The sequence below is a fragment of the Dermacentor silvarum genome, chromosome 6, assembly GCF_013339745.2.
Source record: "Dermacentor silvarum isolate Dsil-2018 chromosome 6, BIME_Dsil_1.4, whole genome shotgun sequence".
Lineage (NCBI taxonomy): Eukaryota > Metazoa > Arthropoda > Arachnida > Ixodida > Ixodidae > Dermacentor > Dermacentor silvarum.
The window spans coordinates 25918946-25945449 of NC_051159.1; the positions used below are offsets into that span (position 1 = coordinate 25918946).

The 26504-nt window shown below is 50.7% G+C and overlaps 1 protein-coding gene across 1 annotated transcript in view; it reads right to left on the reverse strand.

The window, feature by feature from the left end:
- Nucleotides 1–22991: 22991 nt before the first annotated feature.
- LOC119456584 (uncharacterized) overlaps nt 22992–26504 on the reverse strand; it is a 69675-nt gene continuing 66162 nt past the window's right edge. The window contains exons 7-8 of the mRNA XM_037718414.2: nt 23424–23541; nt 22992–23142 (exon numbers count right to left, since the gene is read on the reverse strand). Of these exons, the coding sequence (XP_037574342.2) occupies nt 22992–23142; nt 23424–23541 (269 nt within the window). The remainder of the gene's footprint in view (nt 23143–23423; nt 23542–26504) is intronic.

A 26504-nucleotide genomic window follows, 5' to 3' on the forward strand; every position in this document is an offset into this window, starting at 1 on the left:
CACAAGGGTCGGACCGATAACCCCATCATACGTGGTGAGAATTAAAGTCACCAGCTACGATTAGATCCTTTGTGCAGGCTGCAAGCACGGCATCGAGAACTCCTGTATTGAGAACTCCTGTAGGAAAATAAACATTGACTATCGAAAATGGGACGCATCCAGGAAGCGTTAAATCCAATGCTAGAATCTCACTTTCAGCAGAGAATGACTGGTGACTAATCTTAGCTCTGACAAATTTTTGTTGAGATGAAGAATGCTAATCCCCCTCTACGAGAAGGGCGATCTAGACGAAAACTGCGATAATTCTTTAAATGAAAACTCTTTTCTGTGGATAACCAAGTTTCTTGCAAAATTATCAAATCAGGAGAAAGTTCTTCACAGAGATATAACAGATCAGCGGCTGCAGCAAAAATGGAACGACAGTTCCACTGCAGCACTTTTAAGCTTCCTATGTTGACGATATTCCGGCAGTATTTACTGCCGTCTGTAGAATGTTATCCTTTAGGAAATCATCCTTTGTTAACCTGTCATTTTGACTCTTTTTAGCTTTTAGTTTATGGAGGGTAGTTGCTCTCGGGGAGTTTGGAGAAGCACGACGTTTACACGTTCGAGCATCTAAATCCATGCTCTCAGTGGCACCTGAACCAGTCTCGTGACTGTTAAAGCCCTCAGGTTCGACAGGAGTTGCGGGAGCTGCGGTGTCATCAGTACTGCGAGGCGAGGCCTCTGCCGATTGGTGTTTCTTTATATTTTCATCAGAAACTGCGATTTCAGAAGGAACATTTTTATGCGCAGTAACATGCAAAAGTTGCGACAACTGAGAAGTGAAAACTTGCCCAATTGTCTCTGAAAGATTCGTAAATAAACTGTCAAGGGCTTTTGCCATAGCCTTCTCTACAGCTGCAGCTACAACATCACCAAGAGATGCATCCATAGCTTTGGAGTGAAGAGCAGCAGCTTCAGCATAACCACAGGATTTCTCTAAGGCAAGAGCATGAGCTTCACGACGCGAACACCGTTTCCTTTCTATAATTTGCATAATTTCAAGCTCTTGGTCTCTCGCAGGGCATTTCGTACAGTCCGCAGGGTGGGAACCTTCACACAAACAGCATCGTTCACTCTGAGAGGAACACGTTTTTCCATCGTGGCCTTCTCCGCAAATGCGGCACCGAACATCAGATCTACATCCCTTAATACTGTGGCCATATCGCCAACACTGAACGCATTGCACTGGGCGGGGAGAAAGTGCTTCCACCCTGTATAATGTCACGTAGTAGTGACGATGAAGCAAACAGTCGTAAAACTGGGAATGACGAAACTGATTCTTTATTGGGCGAACCTGTGCCCACAAAAGCAAGTTACACTTGAAGCACAACGATAGCGGCGAACACAGTCGGCGATCGTCGAAATCTGATCAGCGGCGAAACGCGTCGGCTTTTATACCTGAGTCATCGAAGGTTCCAGATTAATCCCTGATGCCCGCGTGTCTTCCAGAAAGTTCTAGACAATTCGCGTCGCTCATACAATCAGATTACATGGGCGTCGATGACCACAGGCGACGGATAGAAGCATTGATAACGTCCGAGAAGCTTCCAATGCAGGCGCGTCCTGCGCCGAGCGATAACGTTTAACATTTGTCAGCCAATGTTGAAAGCGGCCACCGGTGAAAGATAAACATGTGTACGTGTCAATACCCTCCCGTTAAAAAGCATCGTCCCGATGCTACAAACAAACACGAAAGCGAAAACAAAACCATGCGTAATAAACAAAATAACAAAAAACGATAACAAAAGTAACAAAGTACCGAAGTTTGTCAGCGGGCGTAGAATGGCTTAAGACGCACCACGTGGATGACTTCAGGTCGTGCCCGGCGCCGCTGTGATTGCGAAATGCCGTCTGGCACGACCTCATAGTCCAGTGCGCCAATACGTCGGGTGATCTTATATGGTCCGAAATAGCGACGTAACAGTTTCTCGCTAAGTCCTCGTCGGCGTATCGGAGTCCAGACCCAAACACGGTCACCGGGCTGGTACTCGACGTAGCGTCGTCGAAGGTTGTAGTGTCGGCTGCCGGTCCTCTGCTGGTTCTTGATGCGCAGTCGGGCGAGCTGTCGACCTTCTTCGGCACGCTGCAAATAGGTGGCAACGTCGAGATTTTCTTCGTCGGTGACGTCCGGTAGCATGGCGTCAAGCGTCGTTGCCGGGTTCCTTCCGTAGACCAGGTTGAACGGCGCCATGTGCGTCGTTTCTTGCACGGCCGTGTTGTATGCGAAGGTCACGTACGGAAGGATGGCATCCCACGTCTTGTGTTCGACGTCGACGTACATTGCCAGCATGTCGGCGATGGTCCTATTTAGGCGCTCGGTGAGGCCATTCGTCTGCGGGTGGTAGGCGGTGGTCCGGCGATGGCTTGTGTGGCTGTATCGCAGGATGGCTTGAGTTAGTTCTGCCGTAAAGGCAGTACCTCTGTCGGTGATGAGGACTTCTGGGGCACCGTGACGCAGGAGGATGTTCTCAACGAAGAATCGGGCTACCTCGGCAGCACTGCCTTTGGGCAAGGCTTTTGTTTCGGCGTAGCGGGTGAGGTAGTCCGTAGCTACGACGATCCATTTATTCCCGGACGTCGACGTCGGAAAAGGCCCCAGTAAGTCCATCCCAATCTGCTGGAACGGTCGGCGAGGTGGCTCGATCGGCTGTAGAAGTCCGGCTGGCCTTGTCGGCGGTGTTTTGCGTCGCTGACAGTCTCGGCATGTCCTTACGTAATGGGCGACGTCGGCAGAGAGGCGAGGCCAGTAGTATTTTTCTTGTATCCTCGCGAGCGTGCGCGAAAAACCGAGGTGTCCAGCCGTTGGGTCGTCATGGAGAGCTTGCAGAACCTCTGGACGCAATGCTGAGGGTACCACGAGGAGGTAGTTGGCTCGGAGAGGCGAGAAGTTCTTCTTTAGGAGAATGTCGTTTTGCAAGAAAAACGACGCCAATCCTCGCCTGAACACCTTCGGCACAGTGACGGTCTTGCCTTCCAGGTAATCTACAAGGTTCCTTAGTTCCGGGTCGGCTCGCTGTTGTTCGGCGAATTCGTCGGCACTGATGGGTCCCAAGAAAGTGTCGTCATCCTGGTCATCCTGTGGCGGCGGTTCGACGGGGGCGCGAGACAAGCAGTCGGCGTCAGAGTGCTTTCGCCCGGACTTGTAAACGACGGTGATGTCGAATGCTTGAAGTCTCAGACTCCATCGTGCGAGGCGACCTGAAGGATCTTTCAAGTTAGCTAGCCAACACAAGGCGTGGTGGTCGCTCACAACTTTGAAGGGACTGCCATAGTGGTAGGGGCGAAACTTTGATGTAGCCCAGATGATGGCGAGGCACTCCTTTTCTGTTGTGGAATAATTTGATTCCGCCTTCGATAGCGACCGGCTAGCGTAACTTACAACCCTTTCTAGTCCGTCAGTCCTCTGCACAAGCACGGCGCCGAGTCCTACGCTGCTTGCGTCGGTGTGGACTTCGGTATCGTCGTTTTCGTCGAAATGCGCAAGGATGGGCGGCGATTGTAGGCGTCGCTTCAGTTCTTCAAATGCTTCGATTTGCGGCGTCTCCCACTTGAACTCGACGTCGGCCTTCGTGAGGTACGTCAGTGGCTCGGCGATCCGTGAAAAATCCTTGACGAAGCGCCTGTAATAGGCGCACAGGCCAAGAAATCTACGCACTGCCTTCTTGTCGGCGGGCGGAGGAAAGTCAGTGATGGCCGCCGTTTTCTGTGGGTCAGGGCACACTCCAGACTTGTTGATGACATGGCCCAAAAACAAGAGCTCCTCGTATGCGAAGCGGCACTTTTCTGGCTTCAACGTGAGTCCGGATGTCTTGATAGCTTGAAGAACTGTTTCAAGGCGCCGCAGGTGTTCTTCGAAGCTTGAGGCAAACACCACGACGTCGTCCAAATACACGAGGCAAGTCTGCCACTTCAAGCCTGCCAGTACTGTATCCATGACGCGTTGGAAAGTCGCAGGTGCCGAGCAAAGACCAAACGGCATGACCTTGAACTCGAACAGTCCGTCTGGTGTTATAAAGGCAATCTTCTCCCGGTCCCTCTCGTCGACTTCGATTTGCCAGTAGCCGGTTTTGAGGTCCATCGACGAAAAATACTTTGCGTTGTAGAGTCGATCCAAGGCGTCGTCAATCCGTGGGAGGGGGTATACGTCCTTCTTCGTGATCTTGTTGAGGCGACGATAATCGACGCAGAAACGTAGGGTTGCATCCTTCTTCTTCACTAACACCACGGGGGACGCCCACGGACTCTTGGACGGCTGGATGATGTCGTCGCGTAGCATTTCGTCGACTTGTTGCCTTATGGCCTCGCGTTCGCGCGCCGAAACTCGGTACGGGCTCTGACGGAGTGGGCGGACATTTTCGTCGGTTATGATGCGGTGCTTGGCGACAGGGGTTTGTCGAACTTTTGACGACGACGAGAAGCAGTCCTTGTATGGCAGGAGCAGAGCTTTTAGTTGTTCTTTCCTATGCCTGGAAAGGTTCTGATTGACGTCGAAAGTTGGTTCAGGTACTATAGTCGTTGTTGCAGGTGCACTGGAATCCGTGAAGGCGAAAGCACTGCTGGCTTGTACTATTTCGTCGATGTAGGCGACCGTGGTGCCTTTGTTAATGTGCTTGTATTCGAGGCTGAAGTTCGTGAGCATCACCCTTGCTTTCCCTGCACGTAGCTCAGCTATGCCTCTAGCGACGCAAATTTCACGGTCGAGCAGTAAGTGATGATCGCCCTCGATGACGCCCTCCATGTCTGCAGGCACTTCGGTACCGACGGAAATCATTACGCTGGAGCGAGGCGGAACGGTGACTTGTTCTTCTAGCACATTCAAGGCATGGTAACTGATGTCTGTATCCGGTGGTATCGCGTTGTGCGTTGAAAGCGTTACCGACTTGGACCTTAAGTCGATGACTGCACCGTGTTGGTTTAGAAAGTCCATGCCTAGGATGACATCCCTGGAGCAGTGCTGCAGGATTACGAAGCTCGCCGGGTAAGTGCGGTTGTTCACAGTGACTCGTGCTGTGCAGATTCCAGCCGGCGTTATTAGGTGGCCTCCCGCTGTACGGATATCGGGTCCTTGCCAGGCAGTCTTCACCTTCTTCAACTTGGCGGCGAACGGCCCACTGAAGACGGAATAGTCGGCTCCAGTGTCGACGAGAGCAGTGACGTGATGACCATCGATTAGCACGTCTAAGTCGGTAGACCGTCGTCTGGCGTTGAGGTTAAGTCGTGGCGTCGGATCACGGATGCGTCGGCTTGCTCCGCTGCTGCTACGTCGCGTCGGTAGGTCTTCTTTCGGCGGCGAAGTGTTGTCGTTAGGGCTCTTGCCAGGCGGTGTGCTGATACCTCGTCGTGGTGATTCGCGTATCTTCTTCGTCGGCGGCGGAGGATCTTCGGTATTGCGTCGTACAGCAACCGCACCTCCATCGGTTGCTGCCTTTAGTTTCCCGGGTAAGGACTGGGAGATCGGCCCCGAGTGGGACCGGTGTACTGACGGCGATGGGGCGAGATGTAGCGGCCTGGTGACGGCGAGCGTGAGGGTCCTCGTGGTTGCCACTGAGCTCCGGCGAGGTAGTCGGCGATGTCACGTGGTCGCTCGCCAAGCTGTGGACGTGGCGCGTTGACGGCGAACCCTCGTAGGCCCATCTCGCGGTATGGGCATCGGCGGTAGACATGGCCGGCTTCCCCGCAGTGATAGCAGAGCGGGCGGTGGTCGGGGGCGCGCCAAATGTCCGTTTTTCTCGGGTAGCTGCGCTGGGCGACGGGCGGGCGTGCTGGCTGCGGCGGCGGCGCTGGGCGACGGAATTGCGGCGTTACGGGGCCCTGGCGCGAGCGCGGAGGGGGGCCTTGACGACGGGCGACGGCGGCGTATGTCATCGCTTCCGGCTGGGGTTGCGGCGATTCGGGAAGTCCTAGCGATTGCTGGATTTCCTCCCGCACGATATCGGCGATGGAAGCAACTTGAGGCTGCGACGACGGTAGCAACTTCCGCAGCTCTTCGCGTACTATCGCCCTGATGGTGTCTCGTAGGTCGTCGGAAAGTCCTTGGACTTCGGCGTAGTGTGGCGTCGAACGGCGATTGTATTGCCGGTTGCGCATGTCGAGTGCTTTCTCGATCGTCGTAGCCTCCGAGAGAAAGTCTTGGACTGTTGTTGGTGGATTCCGTACCAGTCCGGCGAATAGCTCCTGCTTAACTCCCCGCATGAGCAAGCGAACTTTCTTGTCTTCGGGCATAGCTGGATCGGCGTGCCGGAACAATCGAGTCATTTCTTCAGTGTACATACCGATGCCCTCATTCGGGAGCTGTACACGGTTTTCCAGCAAGGCTGCAGCTCTTTCTTTACGGACGACGCTCGTGAAGGTGTCCAGGAAGGCGGCTCGGAAGAGGTCCCAGGTTGTTAGTGAACGTTCCCTATTCTCGAACCAGGTTCTGGCGCCATCTTCAAGAGAGAAGTAAACATGGCGCAGCTTTTCGTCGCAGTCCCACTTGTTGAACGTAGCGACCCGGTCGTATGCCTCCAGCCAGCTTTCGGCGTCTTCACATGGCGAACCGCGGAAAGTCGGCGGCTCCCTGCATTGTTGCATCACGACCGCAGATGTTGGCACAGGGGCTGTCATGGTAGCTGCTGCCGAGGTCATGACTTTTGTCCTCTTGGTCTTCTCAGGTAGGGGTTCGTACTCCGGTGGCAGGTTCAGTAGCCTGCGACTAGCTCGCTGGTCGGGGTAGGCGTCGACGTCTTCTAGACGGTGTGGGCTTGGCTCACGGCTGGACGGGGGGGTCCGGTACAAGGACATAAAAGCACCTCCACCAGATGTCACGTAGTAGTGACGATGAAGCAAACAGTCGTAAAACTGGGAATGACGAAACTGATTCTTTATTGGGCGAACCTGTGCCCACAAAAGCAAGTTACACTTGAAGCACAACGATAGCGGCGAACACAGTCGGCGATCGTCGAAATCTGATCAGCGGCGAAACGCGTCGGCTTTTATACCTGAGTCATCGAAGGTTCCAGATTAATCCCTGATGCCCGCGTGTCTTCCAGAAAGTTCTAGACAATTCGCGTCGCTCATACAATCAGATTACATGGGCGTCGATGACCACAGACGACGGATAGAAGCATTGATAACGTCCGAGAAGCTTCCAATGCAGGTGCGTCCTGCGCCGAGCGATAACGTTTAACATTTGTCAGCCAATGTTGAAAGCGGCCACCGGTGAAAGATAAACATGTGTACGTGTCAATAATAAGGGCCACGCCTTGATCTCTGACGGCCTAGTTGTGCCTGCAAAGGTGACAATGACCGACTCTGTGGGGACTCTTTGGTTATCAGAAACGCGTGAACATCGGTAGACTGATACGGCACCTGCCGGGGAGAACATCTCCAGGACCTCGGAAGCACACAGACTCGCATCGACTTCACGAACTAGCCCCTTAACGCAAGCTAGATGAGGAGGAATAAAAGGCCTCACCGGGTGATTCGCAAACATTTGACACTGCAGAAGGTCGGAGACACAGGTCTGGTCCGGCGAACAGCATAGAATGCCCCCTCTGCCAAACTGTCGAACATCGGTTATGCTTTGGAAGTGCGGGGTTGCTTTCCGCAGCTCTTCTTGAGTCACCTTTGGATTTTTCACGCGGATGTATCCCCCATTGGTCGGCACTAGGGCCACTGGAACGCTGTGAATACCACTGCGCAAGAAAGCCTCTATGGGAATATCATTATTGGGAAGTGAAGCCGTCCAGAGGAAAGACCTCTGGCCGGGAGAAGAAAGAGACATTAGGAACTCACAATCAGATTAATTACACAATAAGAGGAAAGTACTAAACAAAGCTAAAGAAAAAAAGCCGCCCGATACTTGACCAATTCCCCGCAACACGACTCGAACAGCACGGGCACAGGGGCACAGGGGATCGCAGCCAGCAGCCGAGGCACAGCGTCCTATGCTAGGTTTCAACGTCCTCCTGCAAGGAGGCGCAATCTTCGTCTTCAACCGAGCCATTCAAGGGCCTCGGTGAATTCCGCTTCGTATTCGTCGTCGTCGATTACGACCTCTTCGATTCTTGCGTTGATTTCAGCGAGGCTATGGTCTTTGTCATCAAGTTCGGTCAGGAGCACTTGCAAGTCGGTAAGCGTCGGTTCGATTTCTTGCAAGACTTCGGTTGCGATTGCGATGACACAGGTAGCGGCACTTCGAATGTCGTCGCGCTGACGGCGGAGTCGGTCCATGGTCGGTTGTGCGGATGGCAGTTTCCTTCCTGGGTTTCGGCACCATAAATGTAAGGAACGAAGCGACTGCGCGTCCGCCGGTTGCGGTTTATTGAACCGACTGCTCAAGATGACGCTAGCGTGAGCCCTCGTCTCCTGCGTTCTAAACCTCTTCTTCTATTTTTTAGGGGCGAAGCTCCTTAGGGTGTGGGTCTGTCCCTCCTCTGTAGTATGTAGTAGTAGTAGTAGTCGTCGTCGTCGTAGTAGTAGTAGGTAGCCACGTCTACTTTTATGAAAAAAAAACACCGCATATCCACGGGGTGAATGATGATGAGTGGGCGAAGCTCCGGAGGGAATCATCAGTAAACCGTCAATCTTCCGTGTAATTCGCCCAATCTCGCAGCACTAAATCGAACGATTGACTTCCACCAATGACACGCGTCATATGTGACGGCATTGCTATTTTATAACAGCGCCCTTCATTATAATTGCACCAACTCCCGCTTAAGGGGACGCTAGCACAAACGCGTTAGAAACGTGCAGCACTCTTTAGTAAGGGGGAGAGGCCATAGCGTCTTACGCAGCCGTTTACACATGCCGGAACGTGCACCGCGTTTGCCGACGCCATCAGCGTTTATGAATACGGGGGTAAGGCGGAGAGGCCACTGCGTCTTACACCAGCTTCTTACACGGCCCGTAACGCGCTAGCACAAACGCGTTAGAAACGCGCAGTCTTTCGTTAATGTTGGGTATTTATTGTCATCGTGGTGCGTGCAAACGAGCAGCGCTTTCTATTCTAAATAAAATTAACAGCCGATTGGGCTAGTGTTCATTGGCTATTTTAATTAAAGTACGAACCCACCGTGGTTGCTCAGTGTCTATGGTAGCAATATGGTGGCAGTGTCTATGGTGTTGGGCTGCTAAGCATGAGGTCGCGGGATCAAATCCCGGCCACGGCGGGATTCCGGAGTCCGAGTGCTCGAAATCAGATCGTGGTTTGACGCGTAAAGCCCCATAATACATTTTTAACACGAAAATGTTTTATGCCGACTTTCACAAATGACTTCCTGCAACGGATGTAACTTACGTGACATGCCACCATCTAGGAGCAGTGAAGCGAAGTTGTACTGAATCGCAATTTTTTTAACAGCGGAGCTGTTTAAGCCGGGCGTAATGTGTCTGCTGAATCAAAAAAAAAAAAAAATTCGCCTAGCGAGAGCGTTGCCTAGCAACCACCTCGCGGAACGGCGTGTGCTTCGCCTCCTCTCCGTGCCGTGCACATATTGCCTTGACATGGGACGGTAAGGAGGGCGAAGAAGAGCATGCGCGCTGCGCGCGCTCTACTCGGGAGAGAGAAAGAGAAAATTAGAGATAGAGAGAGAAAGAAATAATACTAGCACCAAAGAGGCAACGCGCAGAGCTGCTGCCGAACGCCGTTCGCGTTTCCCCGCGTTCGCGCCGAACGCGCGGTGTCTGTGACTGCAGCAAGGCGCCTCTGGCGGCGGCTCTGCAGGTTTCGACCAGCCACGCCCTGGCAAGTGTGGAGGTGCAGCTTGGCCGTGACGTCAACGGGGAGATAAAGTTTGGAGCCGCCGCAGTGGTGGCAGAACTCTCGTTGACTTTGTACGGACTACATGTAGCCTTTGCATGGGACTACCAAAGAAGATCCGTACACCCGAAGAAGACGACGCTCATCTTGAAGCGCCTCGCGCTGCCAAGCGAGAATCTGTGCGTCGGCGGCGAGCTGATTCGGAATACTGTGCCTATCAGCACTTAGCATTTCCTAGCAAAACTTAGCCAAGCCTAGTAAAACCCCTTTAACTCACTCCGAGCCCGTAAAATTTTTCTCCGGCAGGACACATGCACTCTTATCTCAGCGCGTGTCTGCTCCCTCCCCCTTCACCTTATTAAGGTGCAGGATGTTGTGCTTAGGAGGCTTCGTGCCGGGGTGGACCTTACAACGGCTGTGATCTCAAGGTGGTACTGGTCGCATTTATCACTGGGTGCTACGTGTCCATAGTGCTCAATCTCAGTGATGGAGGCAAATGCGTACCACCTAATATAGACATGTCCATGCTTACAATCGGAACGCTCGCGTCTCCTACTGCAAGCCGGCCTCCGCTAAAGTCTCACAACCAGCTATTGCCGCTGGATACATGATAACAGATTCCACAAAACAATGCTTTAATTCATACACAACACAGGCCTCACAGCACACATAATACTCATATACACATCAAGAATTATGCCTTAACGGCAAGTTTTTATCGCAATAAAAAAATGGAAGAAGCTGGGTCAATCACCAGCTCCGCTGTTTACACCACCAGCCTTGCACCAATACTGCAAGCTGCCCACGTATTTGTTTTTGTTTTCCTTTTTATTGGAGGGGGGGGGGGTGTTGCCTGCGCCACCCCTTTTTGGTTGTTTGTAATTGATTTTATGCCTGCTATACCACTTTGGTGGTCCAGGCTTTCTCCTTTCATTTTTTGTTTCTTTCTTTCCTCTCTTCGGGGGCATGAACAGTGACACTAACGAGCGCCGACAGGGAGCGTTTCGGTATTCACAGCCACCGGAGGCTCCAACGCGCAGTAGCCACATAATAATGAACTAAGTGTAAACGGCTTCGTGACTTTGTAAACTCGTCATTTTCAACGAAGTGATAATCAAACTACATTTATGTTCACTGTAGGGTGAAGGCCTCTCCCTGCGATCTCCAATTACCCCTGTCTTGCACTTGCTGATTCCAAATTGCGCTTGCAAATTTCCTGACTTCATCACCCCACCTAGTTTTCTGCCGTCCTCGACTGCGATTCCCTTCGTATCCATTTTGTAACTCTAATGGTCCACCGGTTATCCATCCTACGCATTGTCTTAATGTCACTTAGAATATCGGCTATCCCCGTTTGCTCTCTGATCCACACCGCTACAGTGTTCTAGAAACTTTCCTAGTGGCCTCACTCGGCCATCCTTTAATGCTCTCCACTGAAGTGGCCCCTGTCGCCTGCCAATGCGCCCGCCAGAGGCGCTGCAGCAGTGTCTTCCTGAACTCGCTAGTCCTCCCGCCCGTTTCGCTGTCTCGCGTGCGAGTGGTTATTTGTTGTATGTGGCAGTGGCGGTCGGTTGGCTGCGACTTTGTTGCTTGCTGCCGGCTTCATTTCCGTGTAGTTCCTGTCTCTGAGTGTCGCCCACGTTACATACGTGTGTCCCGGGTTGGCGAACATGCTTAGTCGCCGCAACTATTGTTTCGCGCCCGAGTGCCGTTCGGTGTACAGCCGCGTGAAAGGGGCACCGAAGGCATCCACATTCAATGTTCCGCGAGACGAAGAAAGCAGGGGGAACGAAACTTTCAATTTTCAACATGCAGATAAAATACTGAATGAAATATGCGCGGTCTGCGAGCTACATTTCGAGCAGCGATATACAGGGTATCAGAACTATCATGCACCAAGATTTAAAAATGTGCAAATGCCATGTAGCTGGACAGAACGAAGGTAATGCTGCCTGCCGTCGTTGGAGATACTCAGATTATTTCTTGCATTCAGTTTATTTACATAATTAGTCCTAATCAATTAGGCAACTTCTCAAATAATATATTTAGATTAAATGTGCGGAAAACTGTAGAGCAACAGGAAAAAGTCATGATACAGCTTTCTGTTGCTGAATACGGTACATGCTACATAAAAGTGCTCTTCCGAGCATGAAAGAAGTCAGCGAATAAAGGCAAAGTGCCTCGAGCGGCCATTCGCGCGGCAATTTGGGTGTATTCGGGGGCGTCTCTCATGCTCGGAAAACTTCTATGTAGCACGTATTGATCAACAGAAAGCTGCATGGGGAGTTTTTCAAGTTGCTCAACAATTTTCCGATTAACACTTTTCATCTAATTATAATATTTGAGAAGTTGATTATTTATTGACTAATTATCTAATTATATTTAGTCATAATGCACAAATCTCCAAGCGACGGCAACAATTACCTAGGTTCTCTCCAGCTACGCGGCATTTGCATATTTTTATATCTTGGTGCATGGTTGTTGGATACCCTGTTTATTCAGAGGCTATATGTGCATGTAATCGATGGGAAGGAAATACGCATTCCTCGCGGAATGCTCCTGCTATCGGACGGCGCCATCCCCACGAATCTCCCGAGCCTGCAGCGAACACATGGCTGAACTAATAACGAAGGTGGTCAGTTTCTACCTAACTACTCGGCCGTACTCCTTTCGTGAAAGGAGTTAATGCAGAGAAGCGAGGCAACAAGCAGACGATGCAACAAAGGGGGGGTGGGGGGGGGGGGAAGCGGGGGGGGGGGGGCAGGCGCACGTGGTCATTTTGGTTCCTGATTACCTTCTGCATGCTGTTCTGCTACATTTTTGCAAGAAGCGCTTGACGAATATGGTGTATTTGTTACTGTCAATAAAGTGTTTATACAAGCTCTGAAAAATGCTTGTTTGTTTCGGCCAATTTACTCTTCTGCTTTGTATTGTAAGCAAGTGGTCTTGTAAAAACGAGCATGCACGAGTGCCGTAGACAAACCAATTGAGATTGCATATCCATAATTACTAAGCAAATTGGCCTCCGAGCCTATGCGAGCGCTCGGCAAGTTCGCGCTCTTGCAGCAGCGTAGTGTACCACGGCAGCTTAACAATCAAACCTGATGCGGTTAGAGCAAAGGGCATTACGAAAGTAACGGGTCAACCCTTTGCGTACGATTAGGCTGTGACAGTGATTTAGGCAAATAAATGTCCCGCGGAAGTATAATGATTGTACGAAAAAACTGGACAGACATTCAACATTATCGTGGGAACGACGTGAAATCTTCCCCAAGCCGCCTGCAGTGGTCCGGAGAAGCACAATTTTATTGCGATAGCAATTATATGGACACTCCAAAGCGCATTTATGCCGTCGGCGTCGCCGTCGCCGTGAGGTTCCGTATGAAGTCAATGGCGACGAAATCGTCGCCTGTATGTGCGAGTGAAAGGGCGCGAGGGACGCGCGCTTTCACGGGGAGCGAACGCACGTCGGAGAGCAAACGCGCGTTCTGCGCCGTGCTCCCTGAAGGGCTGCAGAATTAGGCGCCTCTTTCCTCCTTTACAATCACCATATATAGAGAGCAAACGCGACTTCTTCTATCGCGCGAAAGGCCATGGTGGGTTGGGAGGGAGGGAGGGGAGGCGACGCTTAGCTGCGGCACCAAATGCGGATTTATATAAAAAAGTTGTCGCAGTTTCACCTGAAAGGCGAAGCATCAATTGCGATAGCAAATTTGTAGAGATCTATACGGAGTAATGATATTAGCTTTATCAGCTGTATAAACTTGGACATGCAGCAGCACCGGCAACAAGCAGAACTGTTGTCGACGCCGTCAGCGTCTTGCCCGCGTTCGCTAAAAATGCGTGCGGCGTTGGTGACTTTTGCCGGAGCCTCTGATATAAATAGGCACTTGGTGCCGCAGCTAAACGTCGCCTCCCTTCCTTTCCCTCCCCCTCCCCCCTACCTCATGGTCTGTCGTGCGTCGGAAGAAGGCGGGTTTGCTCTACATATATGGTGATTGTAAAGGAGGAAAGAGATGCTTACTTCTGCAGCCCTTAAGCGAGCACGGCGCAGAACGCGCGTTTGTTCTCCGCCGTGCGTTCACCCCCCGTGAAAGCGTGCGCCCCTCGCGCCCTTTCACTCGCACATACAGCGTTCGGCGCGCGGCGACGATTTCATCTCCATTGACGTCATACGGAACCTCACGGCGACGGCGACGACGACGACGACGCCCACGGCAGAAATCTGCTTTTGAGTGTCCATATAATTGCTATCGCAATAAAACGTTGCGAGGCGAGAAGGTGGGTGAGATTTCCGACACTGCTCGACGAACGTCCCGTTCCGATCTCGTCGAAAACCTCCGAGCCGCCCCCAGAGGCACCGGCAACAGTCAACAACGCCGCACGTGTTCGGTGCGAACGCAGGCAAAACACCGACGGCGTCGACAACAGTTCTGCGCGTTGCTGGTGCTGCTGCATGTCCAAGTTTATACAGCTGATAAAACCACTATCCTTACTCCGTATAGCTATCTACTAATTTGCTATCGCAATTGATGCTTCGCCTTTCGGGTGAAACTGCGACATTTTTTACCCTACAAACAATTGCCCGGTCGGTAGTGCAGAAATCGACAGCTTACTTCGAAGTGAAATGGTAAAAGTAACGCCGCCCGCTCGGCAGCCTTCGTGTCCCGGAGGCGTGTTTCTATTTGCGCCCAAGCCCAGCGTTCGACCGCTGGCGCCGCCATGCGCCGCTCGCGCGTACCACGCTACTAGGTGGTTTCTTTCGCCGAGGGCGCTTGGATGCAATCATACGGTTCACATGAATGCATGCTCTGGAGGCATGGCTGTATGGCTTAGTTCTGTATGAAACTAGGCCATAGAGAAGAAGAAGCCGCTTTGAACGGCCGTGTTTAAAATGTGCTCTGCTGGAAACAGTGCATCGGCCCTAGGCCGAGGATCTCTTGCAACGTCTACCGTTACCGGTAATTACAAGATCGTTCTTCTTCGTTTGCCATCGGGAAACACCGTTCTCAACTCAGTGTTCCTACATGCGGACCTCGCTGGTCGGCCGTACCGGGCCCCGGAGTTTCGTGATGCCCTGCTCTCGGTGTTCGATACCAAGGACATTCTCGGAGCAGGCCAGTATTATATGAGCCATCTGTGGCTCGTCACCTGTGCCAACAGCCTTTCCAAGCAGAAGCTCGTCGATAAAGGTGAGCTACTAGTCAAAGTACTGAAGTGCCTTGTCATCGACCCAGAAAGCCGGGACATCAAAATGAAGCTTCTGTGGCTTCCTCCTTACCTAGAACAGAAGCGTATTGTTGAGGCATTGGAACCATATGGCATGGTGCAATCCATAACCAGAGAAATGTGGCGTTGCGAGGGCATGGAGAGTTGGCAGATCACGAATCGTGATGTAGAATTCACGCTCAAAGAAGGCCTCTCTACCAGTTCCCTCCCTCATCTTCTGACGATCTTCGGACATCAATGCTTAATTTTGATTCCCGGACGACCTCCCTTGTGCCTTCGATGCAACAGAGTAGGGCACATAAGAAGACAGTGCAAAACACCACGCGGCGCGAAGTGCCACCGTTATGGTCATAACGCAGAGGCCTGCGTTGGCACGTATGCTGACAAGCTTCGTGGCAGTAAGCCGGTGGACGATGACACCATCGTTAACCCCCTCATGGATTTAAGTGAGGCCATAGATGCCTCTGGCGAAGTGCCTGCTGAAGACCACTGGGCTGAGGAAGTGCAAGTATCGGCAGCTGCGGACACAGCTACAGCGAAGGTTACTGAAGAACATACAGTGGCCAACCGTGAACAGGACCCTCGTCCAATGTGGACCGAATCACCACAATTTCGAGACCAGCTTAATCCTGCCGAGAATGCTGAAATGACTGAGACATCCAAGAAGCGTCCAGCACCGGCAGATGATTTGGAGTGCTCTGGGAAAGAGCCCAAGGTCGCCGCGGCTAAGGCGAAGAAACCCCTTCATGGAGCCCCTGTAAGTGCAGATGCTGCTGCAGTTCAAGAAGTTCCTGCAGCTGCGACTCCTCAAAGGGATGGGACAGGCAAAACAAAGGTAGCAGCGCTACGCGTAGGCGCTGCGCCTCAGTAGTGGAATCATGGCGGGTGCCCTTCCCTTAACGTTTGGAACACTGAATGTCCATGGCTTACGTAGTAAGCGATGGCAGGGTCAGTTATTACACTTGTTGCGTAGCCGAGCGTTAGATGTTATTGCAATTCAGGAAACAAAAATTGAATCCGATGACGACACAGCGGCTGCTGTAGCTACATTTATTTCCGAGTATGAAGTATGTGTCAGCCACGCGATTGGTGTCTCTGGAGGATGTATGATACTTGAGAGCAAAACGCGGCAATGCAACGTGTTGGGACTGTGCACTGATAGGGAAGGGCGCCTTGTGTGTTGTGATGTCAATATTGATAGTCATGTTTGGAGGTTTCTTTGCGTGTATGCCCCAAGTAAGGCATGTGACCGGGAGGACTACTTTCTCTCATTGACCCAGCACTTACGCAATCACCGTGTATTGATTGTCTTATGTGACTTTAATTGTGTGTGTAGTGGTCAGGATCGGTCGTCTACAAGGCAACGCCATGATACCAGCGTTGACGTTTTGAATGCTATGACATGTGACGGCCAGCTTGATGATGTAGGGGATCATGAAAAAGTCCCTTTTCGCTACACACATTTTCAAGGTACATCTCATGCAAGGCTTGATCGGATTTATGTATCTTTACCTATCCCCCCTAGACTATACGGCTACAGTGTGCACCCTGTGTTCTTCAGTGATCATTGTTTGGTGTCGGTTTGTTTTGGCAAACGGCAGTGTCAAAGTTCGCGGATGAAGTGGGATTTATGGAAAATTAATAATCAGTTACTCTTACATAAGCCTTTTCTTAAGCGCGTCCCGGAAATTCTTATTAGCATTTCAAGTCGTAGTTCTTTATCTGTCTTTGCGCAATGGGAGATATTCAATCAACATGTTAAAATGATAGACATTGAAGAAGCTTCGATATTGTATTTTCAGGAAAAAGGAATATATAAAGAGTTGTGCAAGTTGCTAGCTGTGCTACACGAACTTGAATGCCTGCATCTTGGCAAGTACATTGAGTACATTTATAACGTTAAGGCACAAATGCAGACAATGGACACTGAGAGATACAGAGGTGCACTAGTTCGAACGCGTACTCGTCGGTATTTGGAGCAACAGCCTTGTAGTCGTTCGCTTGGTGATGAGCGTCCGCATGCTCTGTCGAAGCAAGTTCTCGAGATAGAGTGTACCGGAGCGATTGTAATTTGTTAATGACTAGGATAGAATAATGAAAGCGTTCACGGATCATTACAAGAATATCTTTCGGTCTCATAATGTAATTAAGAGTGAAGCTGTAACGGAAAATTTAATTTCGTTGCTGCCACAGCTCAGTCAAGAAGAAAGCGATGACGCTGATAGAGACATTAGTATCAAGGAAGTGGAAGCAAGCATTGCTTCACTAACCAAAGGCAAAACTCCTGGGCCTGATGGCTTGAGTGCGGAATTTTATCAGTGCTTTTGCTCTATATTGGCTCCCTTTCTGCTTGAAGTGTATAAAGAAGCTTACATGATGGGATACCTACTGCTACGCTCTCTCAACGGCACACAGTACTTATCCCAAAAAGCAGTGATGCAACAAAATTGCAGAAAGTTGAGGGATATCGCCCCATATCACTTTGCAACGTGGATTATGAAATATTTGCTTAGATATTAGCTAGTCGCCTTCAAGAACTAATTGGATCATTTGGTGGGAGACCATCAAACATGTGTCATTAGAGGACGATCAATTCAGACAAATATCCACATTGCACGGTCTGTGCTAGAGTGTGTGACAGAAAGTGTGGGTCAGGTTGCAATAGTTCAGGTTGATTTGGCAAAAGCATTTGATAAAGTTAATCACTGATTCTTGTTTAGTGTTTTAGAGCACATGAACATTGGATCTCTTCTTTTTAAAGGCATCTCCATGTGTTATGCTAATGGCACAACAAGGCCAATAGTTAATGGTTGTCTATCTCAATCTATCTACCTCAGGGCATCGGTAAGGCAAGGCTGTCCCTTGTTTCCTCTATTATTCGCTTTGTACTTGGAATCGCTTTGTGCACGAATTTTGAAGGATCATACCTTTCACGGGTTCAAATTGTTATCCAATGAGGTCCAGGTACTTGCCTATGTAGATGACATAGCCTTCTTCTGCGCTGACAAGAAAAGTGTGGAGACTGCCCTTGCCATAACGCAGCAGTTTTGCTCAGCTTCTGGTGCAACTGTGAACTTTGAGAAGGGTTCCGGATTTTGGTTCGGGCTATGGTTTAAAATGCCAACTCACTTCGCAGGTATTCAGTAGAGGCAAGACTAAGTATTTAGGTGTACCCCTCTCTCAATATCGCAACACCAATCCACACTGGTCAGCGGAAGTTGTAGAAGTACAACGTAAGGTTAACAACTGGCCGGGGCGGCAGTTGTCTATATTTAGCCGAGCTGAAGCTTGCAATCTTTTTCTAACAGCTCGACTTATGTATGCCCTGCAGGTATTACACTGCTCGCGACTTAGGTTGCAAGCTTTCCATCGTGTGTTTGCTACATATGTATGGAGCTCACGTGTTGAGGCCGTGCGGCGTGATAACCTTTTTCTTCCTCTTGAGAGTGGTGGTCTTGGCCTAGTTCACCTTTTGTTAGGCAACTTGTCTCCCGGTTATTCTTCTTTCGTGATGTAAACAGTCCTTTTATAAGAGAGATGTTACAACTTCGATTAATGAATTACCTTCCAGAAATAGTTGTGTCGTCATCTGTCAGAGATGACAGATGCTCCTTGGGGCTTCTTGAAAGAGGTTGTTGAAGGCTTTCGCTTTCTTAAAGCTCGCTTTAGCTTGGATAATATTTTCACTGCATCCCGTAAAGAAATTTCTGCTGCACTGATAGACACATTGTTTCCTGTTCCCCATTATCGTGCGCCTTATTTGGAATGTTGCTACTTTGATGTACTTAAGCGTGTACGTCGCATTATCATTCCTCCAGGGATCAAAACTTTTTTCTTTAACGTACATTTGGCAACCCTTCCTGTATAAACCTGGTTAGAAAAAGGGGGCTGTTTCGTGCCGTGGTCTACAAACTGCCGGTTGTGTCCACATGCTGAAACTATTGATCACTGTTTTGTCGATTGTAGGGATGCCATGTTCTTCTGGGGCATTCTCCAAAGAACACTTAAAAAAGATTTAGACATCACCCCTTCCACAATTCTTTTCTTACCTTTTAAAGATCCCTGTGACCCACCATATGACATGTTCATAGTACTTGGTCTACATAGTCTTTGGCGCCGTAGAATGTGTGACAGGCACGCTGAACCACCGCGAAGTACTCGGTCGTTTTTTTGGGAATCTGCTGCCTACGTTCGTAGTGTGTATGCTGCTCAAGAAACAGCGCCGGACTGGATGCCTTTATTGGACGCGTGCACATGCTTGGCTGACTTTTGAATATGTACTTGTAGCTCCTTGTTTCTTGTGGTGCTGAAGATTCTGCTCCCATGTAATAAAGAAAAAAGTGCCTCTATGGCCTAGTGGTTACATCGCTCGCTTCAGGGTTCGAATTCCGCCTTAGGAAGAAACTTTTTTCTTGGTATCAGCATTTTCATTTTTTCCCCTCTCTGTTTGGCGGCGTGGTCGATTGTGCCCTGGTGCCGCGGCGGAAGCCGTGGTGCCCGCTGCCGATGCGAAGCGGCGATCGTTGGGGCGTTGCGGAGCGTTGCGTAGCAACACTCCAAATAAAAAAAATACTGCTCCAGTCAGGTAGACTGCTCCCTCCCTGATAGTGAGATTATATTTTGATCATTGAAACAGTGATGCGTTTACTTAGGAATACCATCGACCCTTTAACAACAGCCACAGTTTTGCCTAGTCCCCACCAGCCTTGCGTGTTCTCCGTTCCAACGGCGGCGGCTAGAAACATGGTACGCGCGAGCGGCGCATGGCTGCGCCAGCGGTTGAGCGCTAGGGTTGGCCGCAAATAGAAACACTTGTCCCGGAGCGAAGCTTCAGGAAGGAGGTCTTGCTGCGCCCCCTCTCGGCAGGCAACACGCACTGCTTCAGCCCGCGCCTTCCTCTGAGCCCACTACAAAGCCTTCTAGCGCACGGTAACACCGCTCTCTTCCTGTCTATTAACGTTTGGCCTAACATTCAAACAGCGGAACTGTTTGAGGTGGCTGTTTGTCCCAGTGTTGTACACGTTCTTCTAAAACAGGAGCGAAAGCTCGTTTCTCGTTCCTAGCCATTATTGAAACGAGTTCCCGTTACAAGTTCCTTTAATGCTAAAGGAACGCGTTCCAGTTACTGTTCAAACATTGAAACGTGTCATTACATTAACGTTACATTTTATGATTCTTTAATAAAATATAGGGTCGGATAATCCTGAGGCGCAATAAAAGGATCCATTTAAAACTCACATAACCGCCGTGGTTGCTTAGTGGCTATGGCATTGGGCTGCAAGCACAAGGTCGCGGGATCGAATCCCGGCCACATCGGCCGCATTTCGATGAGGGCGAAATGCGAAAATACACGTGTACTTAGATTTACGTGCACGTTAAAGAACCTCAAATGGTCCAAATTATTCTGAAGTCCCCCACTACGGCGTGCCTCATAATCAGATCGTAGTTTTGGCATGTAAAACCCCACAATTAATAAAACTCACATCGAACTACGTATATTACATGGATTAGAACATCGCCGGCAGCAGATTATCTAGAAATAAAAAGAATCCAAAGAAATGCTCCCATAAGATTTTTTTCAGGGAGCACCGGGCATACTCCACAGACGTCTAAATGCACCTTTGGTGCTAGTCTATTACAATTGCAACACATATGGCACTTTCCACTTCGGTCTTCAAATGCGCAGTCTGGATACGGCGCTTCAGATGTACAAATAGAAAGTTACTCACATGCACCATTATAATTAAATTGGTTGCACAAGAAACCACATCGAAAGAAACAATACATAGGCGTTTAATGAATGCTAATTCAATATTGCAGTATGAGTGGGAAAAGAAATGTCCAGAATACATAATCGCAACTTAGTTAAGTCCCTTGTTTGAACTCAGTAAGAGTTGCATCTCGATGTTGGTGCCTGCCAGACGAACTCGTTTTTCAAGCGAAGGTTGTATTGCCTTACAAGTGTAAGGGGTGGTGGTGTCATGCTAAAACCCTATCGAAAACGTGTCGAAAACTCGCCTCTCGTTCGCTTGGTATATATCAAAATTGGCATGGAAGGGTACGAATGTATGACTAACATGACTGATAGGTCATGACATCAATACCATCACAAGCTCGTCAGTTACGTCACGATTATCGATAATAAAATCACGAGTGGCGCATATCCGTGTTGGATATGCGCGTATGAGCCAGGGACATGAATGAAAGGAAGGAAGGAAGAAAGAAAGAAAGAAAGTGAGAACGAAAGAAAGAAATCACGTGTGACTCATACCGGGGCCGCACATATGAGCTCTGCTCCCTTAGTACAGCAGGTGCGTTCAAAGCTGTGCCGGCGCCGGATGACGTGACGCTGCTCGGTCTGGTGGTTCACGGGGAGGGAAAAGAAAGCTGCTTGAATCGCGCTCCGCCGGGCTTCCCTCGCGTGAGGCGTTCTGCCGAGGAACAGGCTACGTTTGAGCGACGGCGCCGCGTACTCACTCACGAAAGGGCTCGTCGTCAACGTGCCGATTTTAGCGCGAGGGCTTCCGAAGCCCAGGCGAAACGTCAGCGAAGAGGCGCGGACCCGAAGTTGCGGGAGCGCGATGTTGATACCAAACGTCAGTGAAGAGCCGCCGACCCTGAGTTTAGGGCAAACGAAGCGGAACGCACGCGACAGCGTCGTCTTGCCACAAGCTTCGCTTACACCCATTTCCTCGACAGGGGAAGGGCTCCTGATTTTTTAGTTAGTACTTCGTTGGCAATGTTGAAGAGCCGTTCCACCGAAGCGCTTGAGGGTACTGCCATGTAGCACTTGAAGAAAAGTTAGTTCATCCCTCGAAGTTCTTCATCTGCGACAGCGGGTAGTCAAATGGTACCAGCAAGTGCCACGACAGCCCATCCTGTGCCTCGACTGGAATGGTTTGGTGCCCGTGAGTACGTGACAGGACAGACAGACAGACAGACAGACAGACCGACAGACAGACAGACAGACAGACAGACGACAGACAGACAGACAGACAGCAGACAGACGACAGACAGACAGACAGACAGACAGACAGACAGACAGACAGACAGACGACAGACAGACAGACAGACAGACAGACAGACAGACAGACAGACAGACAGACAGACAGACAGAACAGACAGACAGACAGACAGACAGACAGACAGCAGACAGACAGACAGAACAGACAGACAGACAGACAGACAGACAGACAGACAGACAGACAGACAGACAGACAGACAGACAGACAGACAGACAGACAGACAGACAGACAGACAGACAGACAGACAGACAGACAGACAGACAGACAGACAGACAGACAGACAGACAGACAGACAGACAGACAGACAGACAGACAGACAGACAGACAGACAGACAGACAGACAGACAGACAGACAGACAGACAGACAGACAGACAGACAGACAGACAGACAGACAGACAGACAGACAGACAGACAGACAGACAGACAGACAGACAGACAGACAGACAGACAGACAGACAGACAGACAGACAGACAGACAGACAGACAGACAGACAGACAGACAGACGACGACGGACGGACGGACGACGGACGGACGGACGGACGGACGGACGGACGGACGGACGGACGGACGGACGGACGGACGGACGGACGGACGGACGGACGGACGGACGGACGGACGGACGGACGGACGGACGGACGGACGGACGGACGGACGGACGGACGGACGGACGGACGGACGGACGGACCGGACGGACGGACGGACGGACGGACGGACGGACGGACGGACGGACGGACGGACGGACGGACGGACGGACGGACGGACGGACGGACGGACGGACGGACGGACGGACGGACGGACGGACGGACGGACGGACGGACGGACGGACGGACGGACGGACGGACGGACGGACGGACGGACGACGGACGGACGGACGGACGGACGGACGGACGGACGGACGGACGGACGGACGGACGGACGGACCTTTATTTTATACTGGGGGAGGGTTGACTAGCGACCCTCCTTAGGCGTCACCCACGTCGGGACCGGGAGCCCAAAATCCCCTGCCACCTCGCAGGCCCCCTGGATCGCCCGTAGCTGGCTCAGAAGGTCGGAGCTCGTGATGGAGGTGTAGAAGTCAGTCTCGTCGATGCGATGGACCCTGGAGTTGATTTGCAAGCGGGGCAGCCCCACATGATGGGATTAAAGGCGGCCAATTCGCCACAGAGAGAGCACTGAGGTGAGATTTCCATGTAGCTGGCCATAATGGCTGGCGACGGAAAGGTGTTCATTTGAATTAGTCGGAGGGCTATCTCGTGGCCGCTGGAAAGTTCTTTGTGCAGAGTGGGGAGGGTTCTCCTACCTAGTTTGTAGTGATTCGTGATCTCATTAAAGGTGGTCAGCGGGTCACCGCCGGCCGCATCTCTAACTCCCGCCCCACACCCGTTGGGGTGCGGGAGGCCCGGTCGAGAAGGACCCAACGCGCCGGGGCGGTACGTGAGTCCTCGCTCCCGGGCGTGAGCGATTTCGTTGAGGTTGGGGATGCCGTCGACGGCCCCACCTGGATGGGCGGGAAACCACACCAACTCGAGAGAGTATGCTTTGCAGTGAGTCCGAATCATGGCAGCGTTTTCCGCAATGTGATTGGAGTCGAAAGCCCTTACGGCAGACATGGAGTCGGTGAAGATAGTCAAGGTATCTTCCATTGTCATAGCGAGTGAAATGGCTACTTCCTCAGCGATGCTGGCGGACTTGGTTTGAACTGTGGCAGCATTGAATAGCCGCCCTTTAATAACTACCGTTACCGTGTATTTGTCTGCAGTCATTCTAGCGGCGTCTACAAAGATTGCGCCATCGCCCCGGCTGTCTGGCTTCTCTAGGATGGCCTTAGCCGTCGCTTTGTGTCTGCCCACACTGTGAATCGGGTGCACGTTTCTCGGTAGCTGATGAACTACGATAATTTCTCTAATTGCTTGTGGCAGTGGAGTTGCCCTTTCAAAGGTAAGAGGTGAGTTGATGCCTGCCTTTTCGTGAATCGTTTTGCCTACAGCGGTGTTAGAGAGTCCTGTGCCTTACGCTGAGCCTCTACCAATTCGTCTACAGTGTTGTGAACACCCATAGATTGTAATTTAGCTGTGCTAGTTCTCAAGGGGAGATCTAGCACCCGCTTGACCGTTTTACTGACGAGCACCTCGAGTTTGTTCGTTTCTACCGCGCTCCAATTGTGCATGGAGGCCACATAGTCGATGTGACTGGGAAGGAAGGCATGAAAGAGCCGAAGAAGATTGTCTTCTTTGACGCCGCCCTTCATCCCGGAGATCCTTTGTATGAGGAGGACGGCGGCCGCTGCGTTGTTGCAGCTTCTCTATCGTGACTGTGTTTCTACCGTTTGCAGATATTAGCTTTCCCAGAAGTTAGTTTTCCTATTGTCTTTACCCGACGGATTTCCTCGCCGTCTGTCGTTCTTAGGTGTATATCCACCTCCTCCACCGGGATCCAGCCTTTAGATCGGCGCCCCATACGGATAGGCTGGTGTACCAGCAGCTCTGATATGCTGCTGGACAACCGAAGGTTCGTACGTCTTATGTGACTGTTGCGTCTGTACAGCCGTAGTTGGCTGCCGATGATGGCACAGTTATCCGACCAGGCAAGCCACCCAAGCGCCGATAGACTGAAGCACAGCAGATGAATTCTCGGACACAATGCCAGAAGAAACAAGTGCTGCTGTTCCGCTGGTACCGGACTCACTCGAGACGCAAGAGAACACTACCTCTCAAACATTGACCTCGACGTCACAACCAGGAAACACCTGCAACTCCGACCACCAGAAGTTAGGCGGCCTCCAGAACGCTATGGAGACTTCGTCTAAGGGAGAAGCTCATCTCCAGTGAGTTTCTCCACTGTGCCATCCTGTACTGACTTGTATAGCTTTTGCAGGACCTTGTCTTGCTGCGTCACACGAGATATCTCTGTAGCTGTAAACGGAGGTCTTGACAACGCTTCAAACAATAGTACGTCGCGCGGTGGCCATGGCTCGTCTGAGCGTTCCGGTAATATGGCAATCGGCTTAGCGCATCTGCGTTTGGATGTAACTCACTAGAGATGAGTTCACTCCTTACCGAAGAAGAGCGACTGCACTGGCAACTCATCGCGAATGTCACACGATTGGATCACGGGTGATTATACCAAGCTGAGTACGGTCTCACGTTTTGGAACTTCTACATGCTGGTCACCGAGGCATGGTAGCTATGAAGAAATGCGCAAGAAGCTACGTAGGTGGCCCAGAATCGACAATGTTATCGAATAAGCAGTGTGACAGTGCCGACAATGCCAGTCAATGCAGAAGAGTCCACCCAAAGTTCCTATTCCCAACTGGGACCGTCGCCACGCACCGTGGGACACAGTTCACATTGATTTTTCGGGGCCACTACACGGGCGCACCTACTTCGTTCTTGTGGACGCGTACACAAAGTTGGTGGAAGTGCGTCACGTGACACAACCAACATCCGCAGTTGTCATCGATGTACTCCAAAGTCTCTTCGCTACGTTCGGCATACCCCGAAAAGTCGTCTCCGTCAACGGACGAGCCTTTATTTCTAGCGAAATAAAGCAATTCTATGCGTCAAATGGCATACATGCCACCACATCACCAGCGTATCACCCTGCAACAAACGGCCAGGCAGAACGCTATGTGGCAGAACTGAAGCGAGCACTTCTGATGGATGCAAAGAGGTCCATACAGTGTCGGCTTTCGAGGTTCCTGTATCGGCAGCACACCACGGTTCACACGGCTACAGGAATGACACCTGCGAGAGCGATGTAACCACTGAAATGGGTTCCGACGTGGGTACTAAGTGGAGGAAACACTAAAGGATGCTGGTAGAAATCATAGTCATGAGCATGACTCAGCAAAAATGACAATGACTCGCGAAACAAAATTAACACTCAGAAACCAATAGAATGGGTTCAGACGTTGGCACTAAGTGAAGGAAACACTAAAGGATTGTAGTAGAAGTCATAGTCATGACCATGACTCATAAAAAATTAGAATGACTCCGCAAAAAAGATCAACACTCAAAAACCATTGAAATGGGTTCCGACGTGGGTACTAAGTGAAGGAAACACTAAAGAATGGTGGTAGAAGTCATAGTCATGAGCATGAATCAGCAAAAACGACAATAATTCAGCGAAAAAAGATTAACACTCAAAAACCACGGGAATGGGTTCAGACGTGGGCACTAAGTGAAGGGAGCACTAAAGGATCATAACAGTAATTATATTTATGAGCATAACTCAGCAAAAATGACAATGACTCCACGAAAAAAGAATAACACACAAAAACCACTGAAATGGGTTCGGACGTGGCTACTAAGTGAATGAAACACTAAAGGACGGTGGTAGAAGTCATTGTCCTTAGCATGACTCCGCAAAAATGACAATGACTCAGCGAGAAAAAGATTAATACTCAAAAACCACTGGACTGGGTTCAGACCTGGGCACTAAGTGAAGGAAACACTAAAGGAC